The sequence below is a fragment of the Suricata suricatta genome, chromosome 14 (assembly GCF_006229205.1).
Source record: "Suricata suricatta isolate VVHF042 chromosome 14, meerkat_22Aug2017_6uvM2_HiC, whole genome shotgun sequence".
Lineage (NCBI taxonomy): Eukaryota > Metazoa > Chordata > Mammalia > Carnivora > Herpestidae > Suricata > Suricata suricatta.
In genome coordinates this window covers 71,676,492-71,696,535 of record NC_043713.1, presented here as the reverse complement: position 1 = coordinate 71,696,535, position 20,044 = coordinate 71,676,492, and the positions used below count along the sequence as shown (strand labels likewise).

The window sequence follows — 20,044 nt, the reverse complement described above, 5'->3', positions numbered from 1 at the left end:
GGGAAATGTTTGCGGGCAAGCTGTACTCTGGGGTATTCTTAGGCTGTTTCAAGCAAGAGCTTAGAAGATGTCCCTTAGGTAACTTGCTTTTCAAATGAGCCCTGAGAGATGTGCAAATGCCACAGATGCCAGCAGACGCCAGGGAAGCAGCACAGATGACCGTGGGGCTTTGCGAAGCAAGAAAGACAGGGAAGTTCAGCTTATGAAAAGTCAGATGAACTACTGCTTCCCAAAAAGCCAACAAGGAAAATTGTGATCAACAAATTTTTTATTACAAATACTCTTGATATTCCAAACAATTTAGCACTTTTTTAAAAAGAGAGGGAAGCGAGTCATGGGACGTTTGCTATATTAACATATCACGAAGAAACTGGAGGCCTATCGATCTACGTTAACATCTTCGTCTGAAAGCTCCACGTAGCACACGTTCCCTCTGGTGACCGGTCATCTTGCAGCCAGGGCCGGGATACCTGGCCTCACTCTCCTTTGGCTTTTGTCACTCAAAAACGCGACCATGGCAGTGTCAACTTTAAACACTCTATAATCTGCCTGGTACCACCCTATTTTAGTTAGAGGCTGTCACCTGGAGACCCTGATTGCTCTTTCCATTCCTCACATGCAGGCTGCTTCATGGTGTTTGATGAATTAGAGTTAGGGGCTCGGCAAGGAATCGTGTTACTCCTTAGCGTCTGGCATTTCAAACACAATTAAGTGGGTCCAGTCCTGCACAGTGTCCTTCCTCTCTGGTGCTCCTTCATCTTCCGTGACAATTTAAAGGCTGGGGGTGGTGTAAGTTCAGCTGTCTACTCTTTGACAGAGACTGTAAACTCTGACCAAATTCCCCACCAGGGCCAAGGCTTAAGTCCGCAAGCAAATGTATTTGCACCAGAAGATCATTACTTTTTCAATACCAAGCCCATTCAGTGTTAGGAGTTACTTTCAATTTTTACTTAGAAAGCACCGATCTGTGAATAATACACCAATAGTGGCTGCTCCTCTTCATTAATTAGCATCTTTTCCAAGCAACTGTTAAATATGAAAGATCAGATACAAATCATGCTACTTGGTCAACTATAAACATACAAGAACGTTTACCTAACTATGAAACAAAACCAACACATCTTTGCAAAATAAGCAAATTCTACATACTTTATAGTAATAGTGCCAAATTTCTGTGACAGTCTGACTTACTGCCTCTGCCACTGAAATACCCTCATTTCATGTTTTTTTTCCCATATGTGATCCACTAAAGAGTGACAGGTTGCTTCCATACCACAAAGGCTTTCAGGGTATAACTTCTATCTGCGACTTGTTTTCCAAAGAACAGCTGCAAAGTGATAAGCAGCCACTGAAAATCCCTACATTCCAGGACAGAGACAGGCCTAAGGTGCCTGGCCAACTATTCATTAGGAAGCCCATGTCCTAAAGTGAAATGGACACAGTGCAGGGAGTGAGAACAGACACATGCCCCTCGATGAGTGACTGGGGTGTCTGGTCACGTGCCTGTCTGTGTAGAAACCTTCTCTCAGAGTTTTTAGACAAGGCCTTGAAACCTGAAACTTCATCTTAATGCTTTTCATGCCTCTAAAACATCCAGTGTGGATTTTACTTGAATGTGTTTTGATGAGCACAAGTTCCTTGTCTCGATTTCAAAAAATTTTAGTCCTCTGTATTTGAGAGAGATGTTCTAGCATAAATTTGATTGATACCGCTCTTAATGAGAATCAGATCATACTTTTTTGTTTGGAAGGGGTATAACAGGTAATGAAAAGTTATAGATAATTCAATAGTTCCTGACATCAAGACCATTTCTAAGAATTGAAGACATAATCCATGAGCAATGGCAAATAATTTCACTCTGCAAGACATTTCTTTTCAAAGATATGAGGTTATCTCTGGTGATATCTATAAATACTAAAGGAGCATTTTAGGGGAAAAAAAGGGAAAAAAAGGTGATGCTTAGCAGACTGATTTACACTAGCAAAGTTGACATGCTTCAGAAAGTCACCTCAACAAAATTATTAGTTCAGTAAATGGGACAAACTATGATTCATTAAGTAGAAGACACTTTAGAAAAGTCAGAGGACATGAAAGTGTGATTATACAGCAAAAGGGCTCTTGGTCTTCCTTGCTCACAGCTACACGGCAGCCCTAGACGGGGCTAGGCCGGCACAGAACACACGCTCCAAGGGGAGTGAGCCTTGTCCTCTGTTCTTGATAATGATTCTGAAACGCAACTCTTCAAATGACAGATTTAAGGCACAGATACTTACTTTGTTTTGTTTCTGCTTAAAGGAAGTATACAAAACTATCTTGTAGAGGACTGAATGATAGGGACAGCACCTACAAAATCTTGGGCAGAACTGAGAATTTTTGCAACTTCCTTTTCTCAGGCTTCTTGTAGAGCTACGTACATAATCCCCCTCTTAAGCATATTCCATGCTACTATTAGCTACACACCTTTTAGGGATTAATATGTTTATATATTTCTCTCTCTCCCCAAAAGCAGTGAACAGACAAATGGGGTTGTCTCTTACAAGTGTACAGCTCTTGTTCATGCAAATGAAAACATGTCTTCTTGTATTTACCAAGTGCCTACTCTGTGGCAGATGCTGCTGTAGGCTCTGAGGACATCAGAAATCAGAAGTACCAGTGGAAAACAGGGCAGGGGGGTGGGAGGCTGGGACAGGGTTGCTGGAGCTGGTGGGTAACAACTGAGACTAAGAATGAGTGGGGACGGCAGCCCCTGCATGGAGTGCTGGTTGGCAGACACCTGTCCAGGGATTTTGTCTGCTCTGTCTTCACGGTGTGATTAGTCTTTAGAATGAGCAATAGCAAGAACTTGCATTACTGGAGGGGCATGCAGATTCCCAGGGAGCACGGAATAGTGCAAGAGTGGCTACAACTAGGTTGCTACATGTCAACTACTTGGGAAACTCACTCTGGATTTATTTCCCATCCAAACTACTTCGTCTGAAATCCAAATACATACTGCTTCCCAAAAGACAGCTTGGCCCAAAGGATTTTAGGTCTGTTGCAATGACTTGCTTTTTTCCCCCTCTGCCCACAAGCATCGTGCCTGGGATTCTTCCTTATGCTACAGGGTTAAAGAGTCAATCATCCTGGCATTTATTGACATGTTACCTTTTTCTGCATAATTCTCAGCTCGTCACTCAAGTTGTTATTCACCTTCATTAGCTGTTGTATCTTGGCCTCAGAAGCCACTAGAGCGTTTTTGACCTCCATAAATTCCTGCACAGTGACTGGTCCATCTGATAAATCTGAATCTAGGCTCTAAAAATAAATTGGGGAAAATGTTCACAATCGGAGATGATGATAACATTCAAGACTCACAGCTAAAGAATTTCTAAGTCTGACCATGCCAGCTGGACTGCAAAGTTAATCAATCCAAATCAAGCCTTCAGGGAGTAATGCAAAAATAAAACATGAAGGTAGGGTTACTGTAATACTTGAAAAATATTAGAGTCAATATTTTCTAACAGAACAGGAGGTGCGGCCCTAAATCTAGTCTGATGATGACTCTCCCACTGCATTTGACTGGTATTGCCTGCCTTTCTCTTGCCCATTCCTTTTTTCTGAAAGGTTTTATTTTTAAGTAATCTCTGCGCCCAATATGGGACTCAAACTCACAACCCCAAGATCAAGAGTTGCATGCTCTTCCAACTGAACCAGCCAGGTGCCCTCCTTTTTTTTTTTTTAAATTCATTCTTTCAGTAATTCCTTCATTCCAATCTATTTGTATTATGCATCAGGCAGTGTTCTAGGGACTTCGGATGTGTAAAAAAGAAAACAAAGATTCCTGCTTTCACAGTGTTTACACCCCAGCAGAGAGAAGGACAGAAGATGACAAGTGCTGTGGAAAAGAGAGAAAATGGAGCAGGGTGGGGGACCAGGAAGAGAAATAGGGGTGAAGTTGGGTGCATTTTAATGAGACAGGTGGGTTAAGCCTTTGGGTAGGTGAGGCACCAGTAACAGCTGGAAGGACATTAGTCGAGTGGCTGTCTGGAAGAGGAACATTCTAGCCAGTGGCAGAGCTCAGCTAGAGGGTGCGGATGTGCAAGGCAAAGAGGAGGAGGTCAGTTGGAAGGATGCCATCATGACTTTGGCTTTCACTCTGACTCAATCTGGTGCTTGGGGACACTGGGTAGAGGCAGATCAGATGGGGCAAGTGACCTTTGCTGATCTCTCCACATCCCCTCATCTGCCAGTGGCACCACCCTTCCCGTAATCATGTGAGCTGGACAGCTCTGGGCACATCCTTTTTAAGTCTATCCCCCCAGTGCACACATCCAATATCACTGAGACCTGTTTATTTGTTTTCCTGTCTATCCATTCTCAAACGTTTGCTGAGTCCCTCTGTGGGCTGATCTGGGGCGAGGTCCTAGTGACTCAGCAGTGGGTGCACCGGCCAGGCCTCTGCTCCTTCTCCCTGGGCCCAGGTTCACTCTGCTACAGTGACTTTCCTTCCACCCAGACTCTCTCAGCATCGGGCCCACGGCGGCCTGCGTCAGCTCTTGTCTGGACCTCCAGCAGTACCCCAGCTGGGTTTCCTATCTTCCTCCACTCTCTGACCCGCCAAGAACACTCCTCCCCAAAGAGAGGAACCAAAACTGCTGACCTGACCCTCCTGCCCTGCCTAAGAGCTTCTGGGGCTCTGTACTGTCCGCCAAGGTGTAAACTCTTCAGTCTGGCATCACATTCCTCCATGGTGTGAGCCCTGCCCTCTGCTGCAGCTCTGAGTCCCACTCATTTCAGGCTGTCTCTACACATGAGCGGGATCCCCCAGATGCCCTCTTTCACCTTCCCTCTGCCTTTCCACACGCCTGGCCCCATGCATCCTTTAAGGCACATGTATATTAACTGGCAGCCCATTTACATAGCCTCCCTGGACACCCGTCCTCAGCAACAAGCTGCATCTCCTCACATACCTCTACCCCCTAGCTTCCGTTTGTGCTTCTTATGACACTTTGTACCACTGATAGCAGTTGTTTCTCCTAATAGGCAGGGACCGCCTCACAGGAAAGGGACCAGGCCTCATTCGGGAGAGTATTATCCAGAGAAGTCACTCAACGAAGAATAAAACACATTGCACTCTCCTCACAAGTTTTATAAAGTCATGACTGAAGCTGTGATTCAGCAATGGACCTCGGGATATGGACCTCCTATTTACCTCATTGGTCCAAGTTGGTAGTGAGCTGAACATTACCTCCAAGTACTTTTCACAGTGGTTTACAAATAAGGTGATTTTGCAGAGGTTAAGATTTCAAAAAGAGACATATTCTCCCTTTCTGGGTGCAACATGTCACCTCACCTTCTGCCTGTTTGCCTTGCTTGCAGTAGCTTCCAGATCCGTGTCTTCATCTGAGGCCACGCTGTCATAGTCCGGCTGGTCATTGTCCTGACTCTCAACGCTGTGCTGGTTACTGATTGTTTTCAGGATGAGCTCCACATTGTCTATCAATAGAAGCAAATAACTTTTCTTCAGGCTTAAAAAACTCCTCCCTATCAACTGCGTGGAGGTGTTTATCCCTGCACTTTAGGAAAGTGCTGTTCAGATGGAGAAGGCAGGCTCCCAAGTTTCTCATTATTCGGGGAGACAGAGCACAGAGCTTAGTTCCAACTCATGGAAATAAAACTGTAACTATTGGAAGATTAACTGTGATTCAGTTTTAATTGTAGCTTGTTTGTAAGGTAATGCCATGAAAAAGGAACTGTTAAAATGGAGTCTAGTAAACTTGGTGCTCAAAGAACAGGCGCCTGGCATTTAGTCAGCTGACTGCCAGAGAGGACAAAAGGGCCCAGTGGACACACACACCCACACAAGGAAAGGATGGTCTACAGGGAGCAGGGATGATGCCAGACTCTAACGTGCTTAGAAGGAAAGATTTCACAAATTATCCAAGTCTCTCCAACTTCTCTCAGGCACTCAGGCAACTCAAGCTGACCTCTGATTTCCAATGTTATTTCTGGCTTATATCTGGGTGATAAATTATGGTTAATCAAAAGGAATTTTAATTTTTTTTAGTTTTTCAAATTAATATTTAAAATACATGTATCATCTGACTACAAAAATAATACTCAATGTTGGAGCACCTGGGTCACTCAGTTGGGTTGAGTGTCTAACTCCTAATTTTAGCTCAGGTCATGATCCTAGGGTCCCACACTGGGCTCTGTGCTAGAGCCTGCTTAGGATTCTCTCTCTCTCTCTCTCTCTCTCTCTCTCTCTCTGCCCCTCTATCCCACTTACTCTAGTGCTCGCTTCATATACTATCCCACTTACTCTAACTAAAAAATATATAATAATAATAATAATAATAATAGAAAAGAAGCAATAATCAATACAGAATAATGGTAATCACTCCTAGCCATTGATTTATTTCAGTCTATACCATTCCAGTCTTTTCCCTAAACATATACATATAAAGAAACAATGTCAGTATCTACAGTTGGTATAGAAAGTTGCTGTGAAGACTAAATTAGCAACTCCTGAACCACTGACCATTGTTCCCGTGGAAACACAAGGTTGAGTTCCTGCCAGCCTCTGCTCATATTTTTGACATTTTTGTCAACCAATCAATACAGAACCCTACTTTATGTGTGTTTCTGTTTAAAGACACCTTTTTAAAAAACCATATATATTTTTACGGGCACCTGGGTAGCTTGGTTGGTTAAGCATCTGACTTCAGCTCAGGCTTTGATCTCACGGTTTGTGGGTTTGAGCACCGCATCTGACGCTGCTGTCAGTGCAGACCCCGCTTCAGCTCCTCTGTCTTCCTCTCCCTACCCCCTCCCCCTGTCAACTTGTGCTCTTTCTCTCTCTCTCTCTCTCCCTAAAATAAATAAACATTAAATAAGTATATATTTAATGTCTCTTTATTTATTTTGAGAGAGAGAGAGAGAGTACGCATACAGAGGAGCAGAAAGAGAGAATCCCAAGCAGGCTCTGTGCTGTCAGTGAAGGGCCCAAAGTGGGGCTCAAACCCATGAACCATGAGATCATGACCTGAGCCGAAATCAGGAGTCAGACACATAACTGAGATGGAGCCACTGAGGTGCTCCTAAAAACACCTTTTGAAAAAAATTTTTTTAATGTTTATTTATTTTTGAGAGAGAGAGAGAGAACATGAGCTCGAGTGAGGAAGAAAGAGAGAGAGAGAGGGAGACACAGAATCAAAGCAGGCTCCAGGCTCTGAGTTGTCAGCAAAGAGCCCAATATGGGGCTCAAACCCATGAACCATGAGTTCATGACCTGAGCTAAAGTCAGACACTCGACCAAGTGAGCCACTCAAGCACCCTATAAAAACACCTTTAATATACATTGTTGATTCATTAACATTGAACTCACAGCCAACAGCACTATCCAACTCACGTGCGAACGAAGTTTATCTGACACAGGTGTTTTCTCCATGAGGCACATCACAGCCTCCATGTACTTAGGAGCCCCAGACAGCATGTCAGCACCATGCCTCGGGGCCATTTTAAGCAGCAAAATCAACAACAAAAAGCACAAAAATGTAAAAATGTGGTACTAAGCAGACCTAAGAAGGACACTTGTTAACAGGATGAGAATTGAGACAAAAAGGCAGAGCACGGCCTAGTTCAGTTTCAGCTGGGCATGTGTGTTTTGGGTGACTCAAATATTTTGCCACTCTGCACATGTCCACGAGTTTCCATGGGGAGTCCTGAGAGTACTGATGTTGAGGTTACAGAGAATTTCAGTTAACAGATGAATTTACAAATATGGGATCTGCAAATAATGAGGATTATGTATTTACACAGTACCCCCATGTGATATATTCACTTGTACATATGTGTATAAATGTTCTCCTTACAAAACTGAGATTAAACTAAACCTTTAAAAAAAACCTGATTTGTTACTTTATATCATTCTATATTTGAAAAAAAAAAGTCTGCACTATTCAAATATGTGATTTTCACTGCTCTGTTACTTGTTTCTAATGTTTTCGGTGTTATGTATATGTGTAACAGCTCTGATTATTTACCCTCAATTAGCTAGAAATGGAACCACCAAATAAGAGCATGCACATTTTGACATTTCAAATTTAGTAAGAACCATATCACTGCACCAAAATTTAGTAAATTTTCTTAGAATTTGCTTATTCCTGTTGAACCAGTAAACTCGAGAACTGATGTCAGTTGATGATTACTATCTCTGGGGAATACTATGCTAACTGAAAACTTAATTTTTATGGTTCATATTTCTTCCACTTAAATGCTTTATAATTAGGGGCATCTGGGTGGCTCAGTCACTTAAGTGACTGAGCCAACGTCGGCTCAGGTCATGATCTCACAGTTTGTGGGCTTGAGCCCCTGTCAGGTTCTGTGCTGACAGCTCAAGAGTCTGGAGCCTACTTCGGATTCTGTGTCTCCCTCTCTCTCCCTGCTCCTTGCCCCTACCCCTACCCTGCTCTCTCTCTCAAAAATAAACATTAAAAATTTTTAAATGCTTTCTAATAAAAAACATATATTAGGGGCACCTGGGTGGCTCAGTCAGTTGAGTCTTGATCTCGGCTCAGGTCCTGATCTTGGCTCAGGTCATGATCTCACAGTTCGTGGGAGCCCCACTTCAGGCTCTGTACTGACAGCACTGAACCTGCTTGGGATTCTCCCCTTCTCTCTCACTGTCCCCATCCCCCACTTGTGTGCGCACACTGTGTCTCTCTCTCAAAATAAGTAACCTTAAAAAAATGTATTATAATTAGAAAAAACACAGTAAATATAAAGTAATGGAGATAGGGGAAAAGTGTGTTCCTAAGCACAGACTTGGGACGCTGAGCTACTGAACTAGATACAACAGGTACCTTGGAAATAGGGCTTGGTGCTCTCCACAATTTTAAATCACAACAATTCTTATTGTAGACATCTAATGTTCATAGTATTAAGTTTCAATTACTTAGAGCTCAGTTTTGTATGTAAGCAACAGTAGGTAAGCTGTAATATCAATCAAGAGAGTTGATTTTCTTATGCCCTTTAATAACACCTAAGTCAGACTTTTGAGTTAATTTTAGGATGCAATTTTTTTTAACTGGGAGGGGTGGGGGGTTTCCATTAAGGAGTAGAAAACCTGACGGACAAATTCTGAAAGAGCTGTAGCACTCAGGATGCAATTTTATAGGAAGATAGATGATCTAAGAGAAAGAAACATACAGGATAAATTTGAATAGCAGTAACAATGAAATATTTATCATTCATCAGGGCTCAAAAAAGGTAAACTTTTCATTATGATTACTTTAATAAATTTATAATTTTAAATTTAACATGTGTGTACAGTTTTAGAAGACCAAAGCAGCAAATTGAAACAGTTACCTTTTGAACCAGAAAGAGGACTGCCTTGCTGTCTCCTCTTGGCATCACTGAGAATGTCGATGACCAGTGTGGCAAATTCATGGGCGTTAAAACGAGCTAGTTTCTGTCTGCCCTAAGTGAGAAAAAAATTGGAAACATTCTCAAATGTGAAAATATATGCATCAATATTCACGAGAAACCAGTTACACGTTGTCAGATTTCAGCAAAGACTTCTGAGCATGATCAAAGTACCACCGCAGGTTAATGGAGTCACACATCAATGTTTTCCTTGCAAATAGTCTAGATCCATCTACTTAAGAGAACCAGATACCATTTAAATTCTCACAGTGCATATTTATTTCTGTGAACCAAACCAAAAAAAAAAAAAAGATGCTTTTTTCCATCAATTCAATTTTAAAGTAGACCTAATAATGAAAAATTAATTTGGAAGGAAATTTTTAAATTTCAAGATAAATTTATAAATGCTGGGACTGCATTCATTATATATTGCCGTTAATCAATAAACATTAAAAGACCTTCCCAATTTACTCAACCCTTCTCCTCCTGATGGGTGCTTGGGCTGTTTTGAATGCTCTATTATTTTATACAGTGCTTTGAAGAAAATCACCGTGCATAAATCTTTGTATTTTTATCTTACTAGCATATATACTCAACTAAAAATTTCTGGTATGAAAGGATGGACTTAATTTTGAGGCTTTTAAAATCAGCTAGTACATTTTCTGAAACCTACAACAATGTAAACTCTCACGTGTAGCATTAGAAAGCCCATTTCACTATACCCCTACCGGCTTCAAGTATCCTTTATTACATCCTTTAGTAATTTGATTAAGGAAATTTTCATTAAGGCCTTTTTATTAATGCTTTCTTTGATTACTAATATGGTAATTTGTAGCCATTTATATTTCCTCTGTGAGTTGTTCTATATTCTTTGACAGGCTTCCATTTATATTTGTTGCTTTTACCAATTTCTTGAGTTTTGGGCGCATGCCCGTGTGTGTGCATATATAAAGGACAGTCAACATTTCAATCAAACAAAAAAATGTAAAATACCTCTCCTGGGAAAATGGAATACCACATTATCAGCCATTGCCCAAAAAACACTACTAGTTCCTCCTCAGCCTCGGCCACTTGCCTGATTCCGTGTTGAAGAGTACTCAGGATTGACCGGAAGGAAGGGGACGACAGTTGTCTCGGTTACCAGGGTGCTGTGGTTTTGCGTGGCAAGCCAGACTAGCCAGAGGAAAGAGCCAGAGATAGAATCTTATCACCATGGGTGCGCCACTGCCCCTCTGACAGCCGTGGCTCCCATGTCGTGTGGGAGACCCAGGGAAGCACACTCCGAAACCAACACACACAAACGTAAATGTCAGCACATGCATCATCAGGACATGAGATATCAGGCAAGTAAAACACTGAAGTGGGCAGCCTGTCACTGCCCGCTGACAACAGAAGCTTATTAGAAAAACCATGTGTTGAGTCACCTGCATCAGTCTCTCGCCTGTCAACTTCATCGTACACGTCCATGGCAAGTTCTTCAAACAAATGATTACTTAGCTGCAAGTAAAAAAATATCAGGAACACAAGGGATAAGGATTAACACCAGAAGGATGAGTGGGCATTGTGACTTATTCACCCTTTTATTGTCAATGTCTTAACAAAAGCCAGTGCTTGGTAAAATACCCACTGTTAAACAGATAATAACATCCAAAACAGTACAGCTCCTCCAGAAACTTCTGCCTCCCACAGCAGCCTCACTCACTCCTGTGTAATATGTAAACGGGGTGTTCTATAGATAAAGGAGGTAAGAGGTGTCCAAAGTGCACAATCTCAGAAGTAGGGTCCAGTCCTCCACTCTTCACGGGACGTCCCCTGTAAGGTCCCCTCTTCTATTCTGGAGCAGTTGCCAGAGCCTCAAGTCTCTGCTATATTCTTCAGTAAGCAGGCCTCCAATCCCCTTTTGAACCGAGTGTCCCCCAAAAACTGCCTGTCTATACTCAGTACATTGTGCAGTGGCGGCCAACAAACCAATGTCCACACCGCCTGGGGCGCCTGCCTGGCAGCCACTGGGACAGGTAAGACACTTAGGGTCCTATTCAATCCAGGTGAGGTTAAGCCTCTGCCAGGATGGCTCTAGTTCTCTGCACTTTTCCCCTCATAAAACACACCCAGATGCTTGGTGATGGTCCCTGTTTAGCTGACACTGAATTTCTTTTATTCCCAACTATATTCATGTCCACACACAGTACCTGGCACAGAGATGGGCCTAGTAAATACCCAGCACACACTGACCGGAAGGAAGTTTATGTGGCAATTTAAAATGCTGGCTACACAGACCTTGTGGGAGCTTGCTAAAACGGATACAAATGTTGGGTGAAAGCAGCAGGATATAAAATCCTATAATTATGACTGAGCTTCCATTCAAAAAAATGATAGGCATATGAAACAAGAATTAGAAGAAACGTATCAAAATACTGAGCCTGATTCCATTAAGAATACAGTGAATGAAAATGATTCCCCTTGTCCATTTTCCAAATTTTCTCTAGTGTGGTTAATTTATATTTATAATTGAAAACAACCCCTGAAAACATTTTTCTGGATAAGGTGATGAGGGACTGGGGACCTAAACTTGCATCACAAATATCCAGTCTCTTTCCAGCAAGCGGCTAGAAGCTAAGGTTATTATTACTAACAGTAACTACAACAGCAATACTGACTGAGGGCTTACACCTCAGGTACTGTGCTACTATCATCATATTAATACTCATGACACTTCTATGAAGATAGGAACTACTATTATCCCATTCTACAGACAAGGAAATTGACGCCCAGAAGTTAGCAGTTTGCCTAAAGTCACAAAGGCAGCAAGTGATGGACCTGAGATCCAAGTTTAAGTCTCTCCAAATGTTAACATTACTAATACAAGAAACACATTAGTCTAATTATATTTTTCTCCATTTCTTATTAGGGAGGGAGGGAGAGCCTGGGGGATAAACACTGTAGTGGCACGGATCAAGCCATCGCCTGTGAGGAGGACACCACTGGGTGGGGCCAATAAGTAACGACAGCAGCCTGTCTCACTGAGCAGTTCAAACCTGCAGCCGCTGATGGGACATTGGCCCCCTTTCCGGGAGAGGACACCAAGGCAGAGAGGCTACGGAGCTTGTCAGAGATGAGCTCTATACCTGACCGGTCTGACCACAGCCCAGGTTCTGGGGCTCTGTACTCAACTTTGTTCCATATGCTTATCTAGTGCCTGCCACATTCTAGCAATATTCCAGACATAACCCCACCTTTATGTAGTACATTCAGCCTAGCAAATGTAGGTTAGTTAAGGGAGCCTGAGTATTATGTATAATGTTTTAATTATTTAAAATAAAAAGTGGCTTATATACTCTTAAGTAATTAAAATAAAACCACAGACTATTTAGTTCTACCTGATTCTAAAGCTTATGATCTTAATCACTGAACCATGACACAGACACACATAACCACGGATACAGAACACAAAGACACCAGATTGCATAAAATACATTTATTTCATACCACAGTTAAATACTAGCAATGACAGACTCACTTTTATGTCATATTCAGTACTTAGTATTATTTGGAGTGCTAGTGAAGAGGAACGAGGAGAAAGTCATACATTAGGGGAGCTGCAGCTTCAGAGTCAGGCGTGGGGAAACTCCCAACTATACTGTCAAGGTGGTCAGATATCAGTTACTTGAATGACAAAAGGGCTGGAAGCTGGGGAAGGAGAACACTGCAGAAAGAGCGGATTCCCAAAAGAGGACTTGAAGGTGGCTTTAGAGAGTGTAAACACAAAAAGAAATAAACACTTGTGTTTGTGCACATGCGTACATGCACACGTACGCACACACAGGTACATGCATGTGCGCAGGCACACAGTAGGAACCGGATGGAAAGCAGGGCAAAAACTGAACAGTGGGAACTCGATGATGCCCTTCGAGGTTAAGAAAAGAAGTTAGGAAGCTTGGTTCTGATCCAGAAGGCTGTGAGAACAGCTCAAGGCACGCAATCTAGTGGTTACAGTGGTGGGGAAGCACCCAGGTGAGGCTTCACCTGTGGGGTCCCAACAAAGGGAAAGTGCTCCCAGGGCAGCTGGCTGGTCAGGGTGCTGCCTAGGGCTGAAGTGGGCAGGCCGGAAAGAAGCACGCAGACTGAAGGGAGGCTGTGACCTGCAGAGCTGGGTGAGCTCTGAGCGCGCACCCGGGGCGGGACCACCAGCCCTCGAAAGCACACACTTATGAAGCTCTGATGAATGACATGGGCTAAGCAAGACTGTGATACTGGTGGCTGGGTCCCAGATGACAGCAAGGAGAGCCCCGGTACTCACCATTGCAGCATCAAATTGTGCCATTCCCTAGTGTGTTAGGAGGCTACCAGAAGGAATCCCAAGAAGTGTGTCCCACTTACTCTTGTATGTGGAAGGAAACTAATGAACTCTTAGGAGAAACAGCTTCCTAATGTCAAAGGCACAGCCTTCCCTTCCAAAATGACACAGAAAAATACTATCACTTGAAGCAGAGCCAATAAAATGGATCTACTAACGTTAATAGTACTTTCTATCTTCTTCTCTATGTACTCAATGCTCTGCTTCTGATTTAACAACATCTGAGAGTATGAAACAAAGTCATCTGATGCAAAGGCTAACGGGCTGAGGACAGGCATTAGGAAGGATGCATGGTTTCCCACCCTGAACTTCACTAGGGAACAGAGATACTCACAGATTGAAGTTTCTTCTTAGCAGCTTTTGCCAATTCAGACAAATCCAGGCTGCTAAGAAAATGTACAAAACCAATAAGCAAATAAATAAAAACCATTTTTGTAAGCTTTGTAGAAGATGAAGATAGTCAAGACATCGAGACTTATTACATTTCATGGACATGGTCAGAAACAGAACTTCTACAGCCCATTAGAGTTACTGAGAAAGCTTTGAACAGAAGAACTTGTAACTCCTTTTAGAAATATCACACTCATGTAACATAGAAAAGAAAAAAATAATCACTGAATAACTAAAAAACAAAAACTACTGCCAGGCTAGGTACCAGCCCCTTTATGTGAAAAGTTACAATTCTTCAAGTATTAAAAAAAAGCACAATAGAAGGAAATATGAAAAGAGCAGAATGTGAAAAACCAGAATGGCAAGATTACATCTAGAATAGTAGCTGATCATCTCAGAAACTTTTGACAGTATTTGTGCAAAGGGAATTGGATAAATAAGGACTTCAAGTTCATTCCTGCAGCTGTGAACTCATCTAACCTCACAGACCAGGGGTAGGCAGATTATAGTCCATTTTTTTGTTCGGTCCATGAGCTAAATGTGGTTTTTACATTTTTAAGTGGTTTGGGGGAAAAAAATCCCAAAACAAAAGAAAAATATTTCATAATGTAAAATTTATATTTCAGTGTCCAGATATAAAATCTTATTGCAACTGATATGCCCTTCATTTACATAACGTGCATGGATGCTTGCATCTACAACTGGCAGAGTAGTTGTGACAGAGGCGTGACCCACGAAGCCTAAAATATTTACTATTCAGCCCTTAAAAATTTTGTCAATCATGGCTACAGACAAAGAATATCCTATTATAATACAGAAATATTTTGAGGTGTCATCTATAGACACAATACACTGTCACAACTGGCTAAAACTGGGACAACATCACTAACTCCAATTTTCTTACTAGTAAATTTGTTACTTATACTCTTTCAAACTTAAGTTTTACATGGTGGTTTACTTACAGCCGTCTTATTTCCAAATTGTATAGCCATAAAAGAGAAAAATGTATGGGCTTTGTTAAATACAAAATATTATACACTTAAACACTATACAACCAAGGAAATAACAGTGACAGATAAAATTGATTGGTATTTCAGTGGCCTTACCTGTCTGCCATTTGAGGTATTATAAAGTGCTGTCCATTTTTGTGATCTGAAACAGAAATGAAGACAAAGTTTTGTTTATATAAACACTGAAAAAAGCTTTATAAAGAAACACCATCATTATTTTTCTCAATTTACATTTTGCAATTAGTATTTTCCCATAGTTAGGAATTATGTGGGAGAGGACAGAGTTTGCCAGCTTGTCTACAAACTTCCTAAAGACTGGCCGGTAGCAAGAATCATATTTCCATTTTCTACTGGTATAAAGTCCAGACACCATTAAGCAGCAAGGCTATGTTCACACTAATCATACACTTCATTCATCCCCAGTATAATTGAAGACCTTTAGTTATGGACAAAACTTGTACAGAACTGACTTAGCTTAGAGCAGACTTCCACCAGCTGTCCATGTGGGATGTGGGAGCACCCATGGGTCTTGTGGCTCACCTTTAAATTAGTCAATTAGCATAAAACCATCAGGGCTGGGGCAGGTGGTCTTGGCAGATCCAGGCAGGGCTTACTGACCCAGTCCTAACCTAGCTCTGGGTGGATGCAGATCACATGCCAATGAATAAAAAGCCATTCTATGCATTTACATATATGTTTTTAGGTAACCATCAGTCTTTATTTCTCCAGAATATATAGCCAGCAGTGGGACAATATATTAGCTTATGTCAGTATTAGGTCAATGTATGCGCAACTTGGTAAGAAACTGCTAGACTTTTTGGCAGAGCAGCTCCATCATTCTGCTTTTCAACCAGTGGCATATGAGAGTTACAGTCGTTTCACATCTTCACACTCAGATTGCTCGTTTCCTTTGGCGTTTTTTGTTGCTGTTGTTTGTTTGTTTTTGTTTTTTTATTTATTTTTGAGAGACAGAGACAGCATGCGCAGGGGAGGGTCACAGAGAGAGGGAGACACAGAATCCAAAACAGGCTCCAGGCTCTTAGCTAGCTGTCAGCACAGAGCCTGATGCAGGGCTCGAACCCATGAACCATGAGATCATGACCTGAGCTAAAGTCGGACGCTCAGCCGACGGGGTCACCCAGGCGGCTTTGGGCATTTTTAAATTTCAGTCATTCTAAAAGGTACCTCACTGTGCTTTTAATTTGCATTTCCCTAATGGCTAATGATACTGAGCGCTTCACTTCATGTGCTCATTTGTCATCTGGATATGGTCTTTGTCCAGTTTTCAGTGGGCTGTTGGTTTTCTTACATTTGAATTTCATATATTTAGGTATAAATATTCTGGATCCAGAATCACATGTTGGACATGTGATTTCCTAGTATTTTCTCCCAGTCTGTGGCTTGTTTTTCACTTTCCTAATTGTAGTTTTTGCAGAGCACAAGTTTTCAATTTTGATGAAGTCCAATTCATCAGTGTTCTCTTTTATGAACTGTGCTTTTGTGTTACATCTAAACACTTTACCTAATCCAAGATCACAGATTTTCTTGTTTTCCTCTAGACGTTTTATAGTTTTACATTTAGATCTATGATCCATTTTGAGTTAATTTTTATAGCAGTGCAGGAGGTACTAAAGTTTCTATTTCTGCACATGGACGATGTCCAGTTGCTCCAACACCTTATAATGAAAAGACCATCTTCCTCCACTGACTTGCCTTTGCAACTGTCCAAAATCAACTGATCATATTTGTGTGTGTCTACTTCTGGATGGAAAGACTTGTATGTCTGTCTCTTCACCATAATCACCGTCTATACACCAGAGCTTTACAGTAAGAGTTAAAATCGGATGGTGTGATTCTGCCCAAATTGTTCTTCTTTTGCAAAATGGTCTCTTGGCTATTCTAGTTCCTCTGCCTTTCCTGTAAATTTTAGAATTGGCACATCTACATCTGCTATAGATCCTTGAAATGTACTAACTTTACAAATTAATTAGTGGAGAAATGACAGGTTAACTCTATTGAGTGTTCTAAACCATAAACACAGTTCTCCACTTATTCAGGTTTTCCTGGATTGCTTTCCGCACTTTGTAGTTTTCAGCATGTAGATCCCATGATTATCTTGCTAAATTTCTACCTAAGCTTCCAATTTGGAGCTATTATCCATTGCAAATCTAGAGAAGTATGATTGATTTTTTAATCTTCCCTTGTATTCATTCTGCAAACTTGCTAAACTCATTATTCTAAGAATTATAGATTCCTCGGGATCTTATTTATGATGAACTGTATCTCTTTCATTTCAATCTGTATGCCTTTTTTCTTGCCTTATGGCACTGGTTAGGATTTCGAGAGCAATGTTGAGTAAGAGTGATATGAGTAGACATCCTGGCCTTGTTCCTGATGTTCAAGCAAAAGCATTCAATCTTTCGTCATTAAGTAGGATGTCAGCTGTGGGTTTCTATAGATAGATCTTCTTTATCAGGTTAAGGAAGTCCCTTCTATTTCAAGTTTGCTAAGTTTTTTTTTCTTATTATGAAAGAATGTTGAATTCTGTTACATGGTTTTTCTGCATCAACTGATAAGATTGATGGTTTTTTATTAGTCTGTTAATGTGATAAGTCACATTAATTGATTTTCAAATATTTAATCAGTGGTTTTCAAATATTTTATCAGCATTTAGAAACCCTACTTGGTTATAATATATATATATATATATATATATATATATATAGTTGGATTTGGTCTGCTAACATTTTGTTGAGGATTTTGGTGTCCATGTTCATGAGGGCAATTTTTTTGTGCTGTCTTTGCTGGGTTTGGTATCAGGGTATCAGTGGCTTCACAAAATGACTTCAGAGGTGTTCGCTACCTTTTATTTTCTAAATATAATGCAGAATTGATGTTATTTCTTCTTCAAATACTTGGTAGAATAGTTTCATTTAATGTACAAAAACTGAAAAGTGAATTCCTAACACTTAAAAATATCCATTAAGAATCAAGAGCTGCATTATCACCTTCAGCTGAGGCCTTCTTGTTTTCCTCCCAAGCCTGCCTTGTTAGCCTCTTGGGTGGTGGGCTGACGCTGCAGTCCTCGCCCTTGTTTCCTAGCAACTAACTCATGTCAACTGCCCGCCTTCTACCCTTTATAAGACATGCGTGGTCTCTCAATAAAGGAGCAGAGCAGCTAGATCAGAAACCTTGCCTTGCCTCGCCTCCACTCTCTGTGCTCCCTTCCTGCCCTATTCTTACTCCCTCCCTCAGGATCAGGAACCCGCGTCAACTGACCAGCTAGACGGGACATTTCTTTGCCATCTCCAATCTGCTATTAAGCCCATCCAGTGAGTTTTAAAATTTTAGTTACTATATTTTTCAGTTCAACATTTAAGAAAATATTTTTTAGAGAGAGAGACTGAGAGATGGTGCGAACAGGGGTAGGGGTTGGGGTGGAGAGGGAGACAGGAAAATCCCAAGCAGGCTCTCCACCACCAGCACAGAGCCCGATGTGGGGCTCAATCCCACAACAGCAAGATCACTGAAATCCAGAGGAGGACACTCAACCAACTAAGCCACCCAGGTGCCCCACAGTTCAACATTTCTACCTGGTTCATTTTTATATCTTCTGTTTTTCTACTGAGATCTTCTATATTTCTATATGATTCATGAACATTCATACTTATTTCTTTAAGCATGATGTTCCTACTGCTTTAGTCTTTGATAATTCCAACATCTGTGTCCTCTGGGAATGCTTTTGTTGACTACCTTTTCCCCTGCAAGTCTTTTGGGATTTTCCTGGTTCTTTACATGTCAAGTAATTATGGTTGATATCCTGAATGTTTTTAATATTATATTGTGAGACTCTGAGTCTTCTTTAAATTCTATGGAGAATGTTAATATTTTTGTTTTCGCAGACAACAGACCGGGTTAGGCTCTGCCTTCTAGGCCAAGTGGTGACAGAACAGAGAGAAAAATAAAAGCAATGCGAATTCCTCTCATGCTCTTGGTCAGAGATTCAGGCAGCTGTGCCACCACTGCTGCAGCCATAGGACCACCTCGGGTTTGGGCTGGTGAAAAAGGAGGAGAAAAAAACCCAGGGGAATTCCCCAACTCCTTGTCCTGTAAGAATCCCACTAACTGCTCCTTAGACCAGAGAGAGAAGGATTCTTGCACCTGCTCTACAGTTCCAGGTTTCGGGTCATCACAGAGGCCCTATCAGAAGTAAAATAAATAGGACATTCACCACTAGCTCCATGGTACTTTGAGTTTCTAATCCACCAGCCAGAGTCTTCAGAAAGGTACTCCATGCATTTGGTCCAGGGTTTTTAATTGTATTTAGCAGGAAAAAAAGGAATGGGAAGCGGAACCACACCAGGGGCTCTTAATCCTATCATACAGCCAGGTTAAGGAACCACTGTATACGCGTATATGGATATTCTAATCAGGAACTGGCAAACTTTCTATAAAGGGCCAGACAGTAATATTTTTGGCTATGATCTTTCTTGCAAATACTCAACCTACTTCTTTATTTCTTTCTATAATTATGTAATCTCTGCACCCAATCTGGAGCCCGAACTCATGACCCCAAATCAAGAGTCACATGCTCTATCAACTGAGCCAGCCAGGCGCCCCTCAATCTACTCAGTTCTGCTGTAGTAGTGTATAAACAGCCACAGCCACTCTGTAAATGAATAGGCATGGCTATCTTGCAACAAAACTTTATTTAAACAAACGGGACAGGCTAGATTTGGCCAGAGACCATGGTTTGCCAACCCCAGTTCTACTTCATAAATAAAATCGTTTAATGAAAAAGTTTACTTTGGGAATCTTTTCCATTCTTTATATAGCAGAATTCTTCAACTAACTACAGAGGTTACTGCTCTGCTTCTCCAATCCT

The 20,044-nt window shown here is 41.4% G+C and overlaps 1 protein-coding gene and 1 non-coding gene across 17 annotated transcripts in view; both read right to left on the bottom strand.

Moving 5' to 3' along the window:
• The window catches only part of GIT2 (GIT ArfGAP 2), a 46,909-nt gene that overhangs the window by 15,083 nt on the left and 11,782 nt on the right, over positions 1–20,044 (bottom strand). For 6 of the 16 annotated variants that reach the window (XM_029922887.1, XM_029922891.1, XM_029922895.1 and 3 more), the window contains exons 8-14: positions 15,256–15,301; positions 14,094–14,145; positions 10,830–10,902; positions 10,481–10,578; positions 9,349–9,460; positions 5,333–5,475; positions 3,145–3,294 (exon numbers count right to left, since the gene is read on the bottom strand). In XM_029922887.1, coding sequence (XP_029778747.1) covers positions 3,145–3,294; positions 5,333–5,475; positions 9,349–9,460; positions 10,481–10,578; positions 10,830–10,902; positions 14,094–14,145; positions 15,256–15,301 — 674 coding nt within the window. Of the gene's footprint in view, positions 1–250; positions 1,027–3,144; positions 3,295–5,332; positions 5,476–9,348; positions 9,461–10,480; positions 10,579–10,829; positions 10,903–14,093; positions 14,146–15,255; positions 15,302–20,044 lie in introns of those variants that run through there. The other 10 variants (XM_029922890.1, XM_029922896.1, XM_029922898.1 and 7 more) reach the window with 6 other exon arrangements.
• LOC115278569 lies at positions 9,079–9,140 on the bottom strand. The gene has a single exon (XR_003902973.1). It is a non-coding gene; the product is annotated as a U7 small nuclear RNA (small nuclear RNA).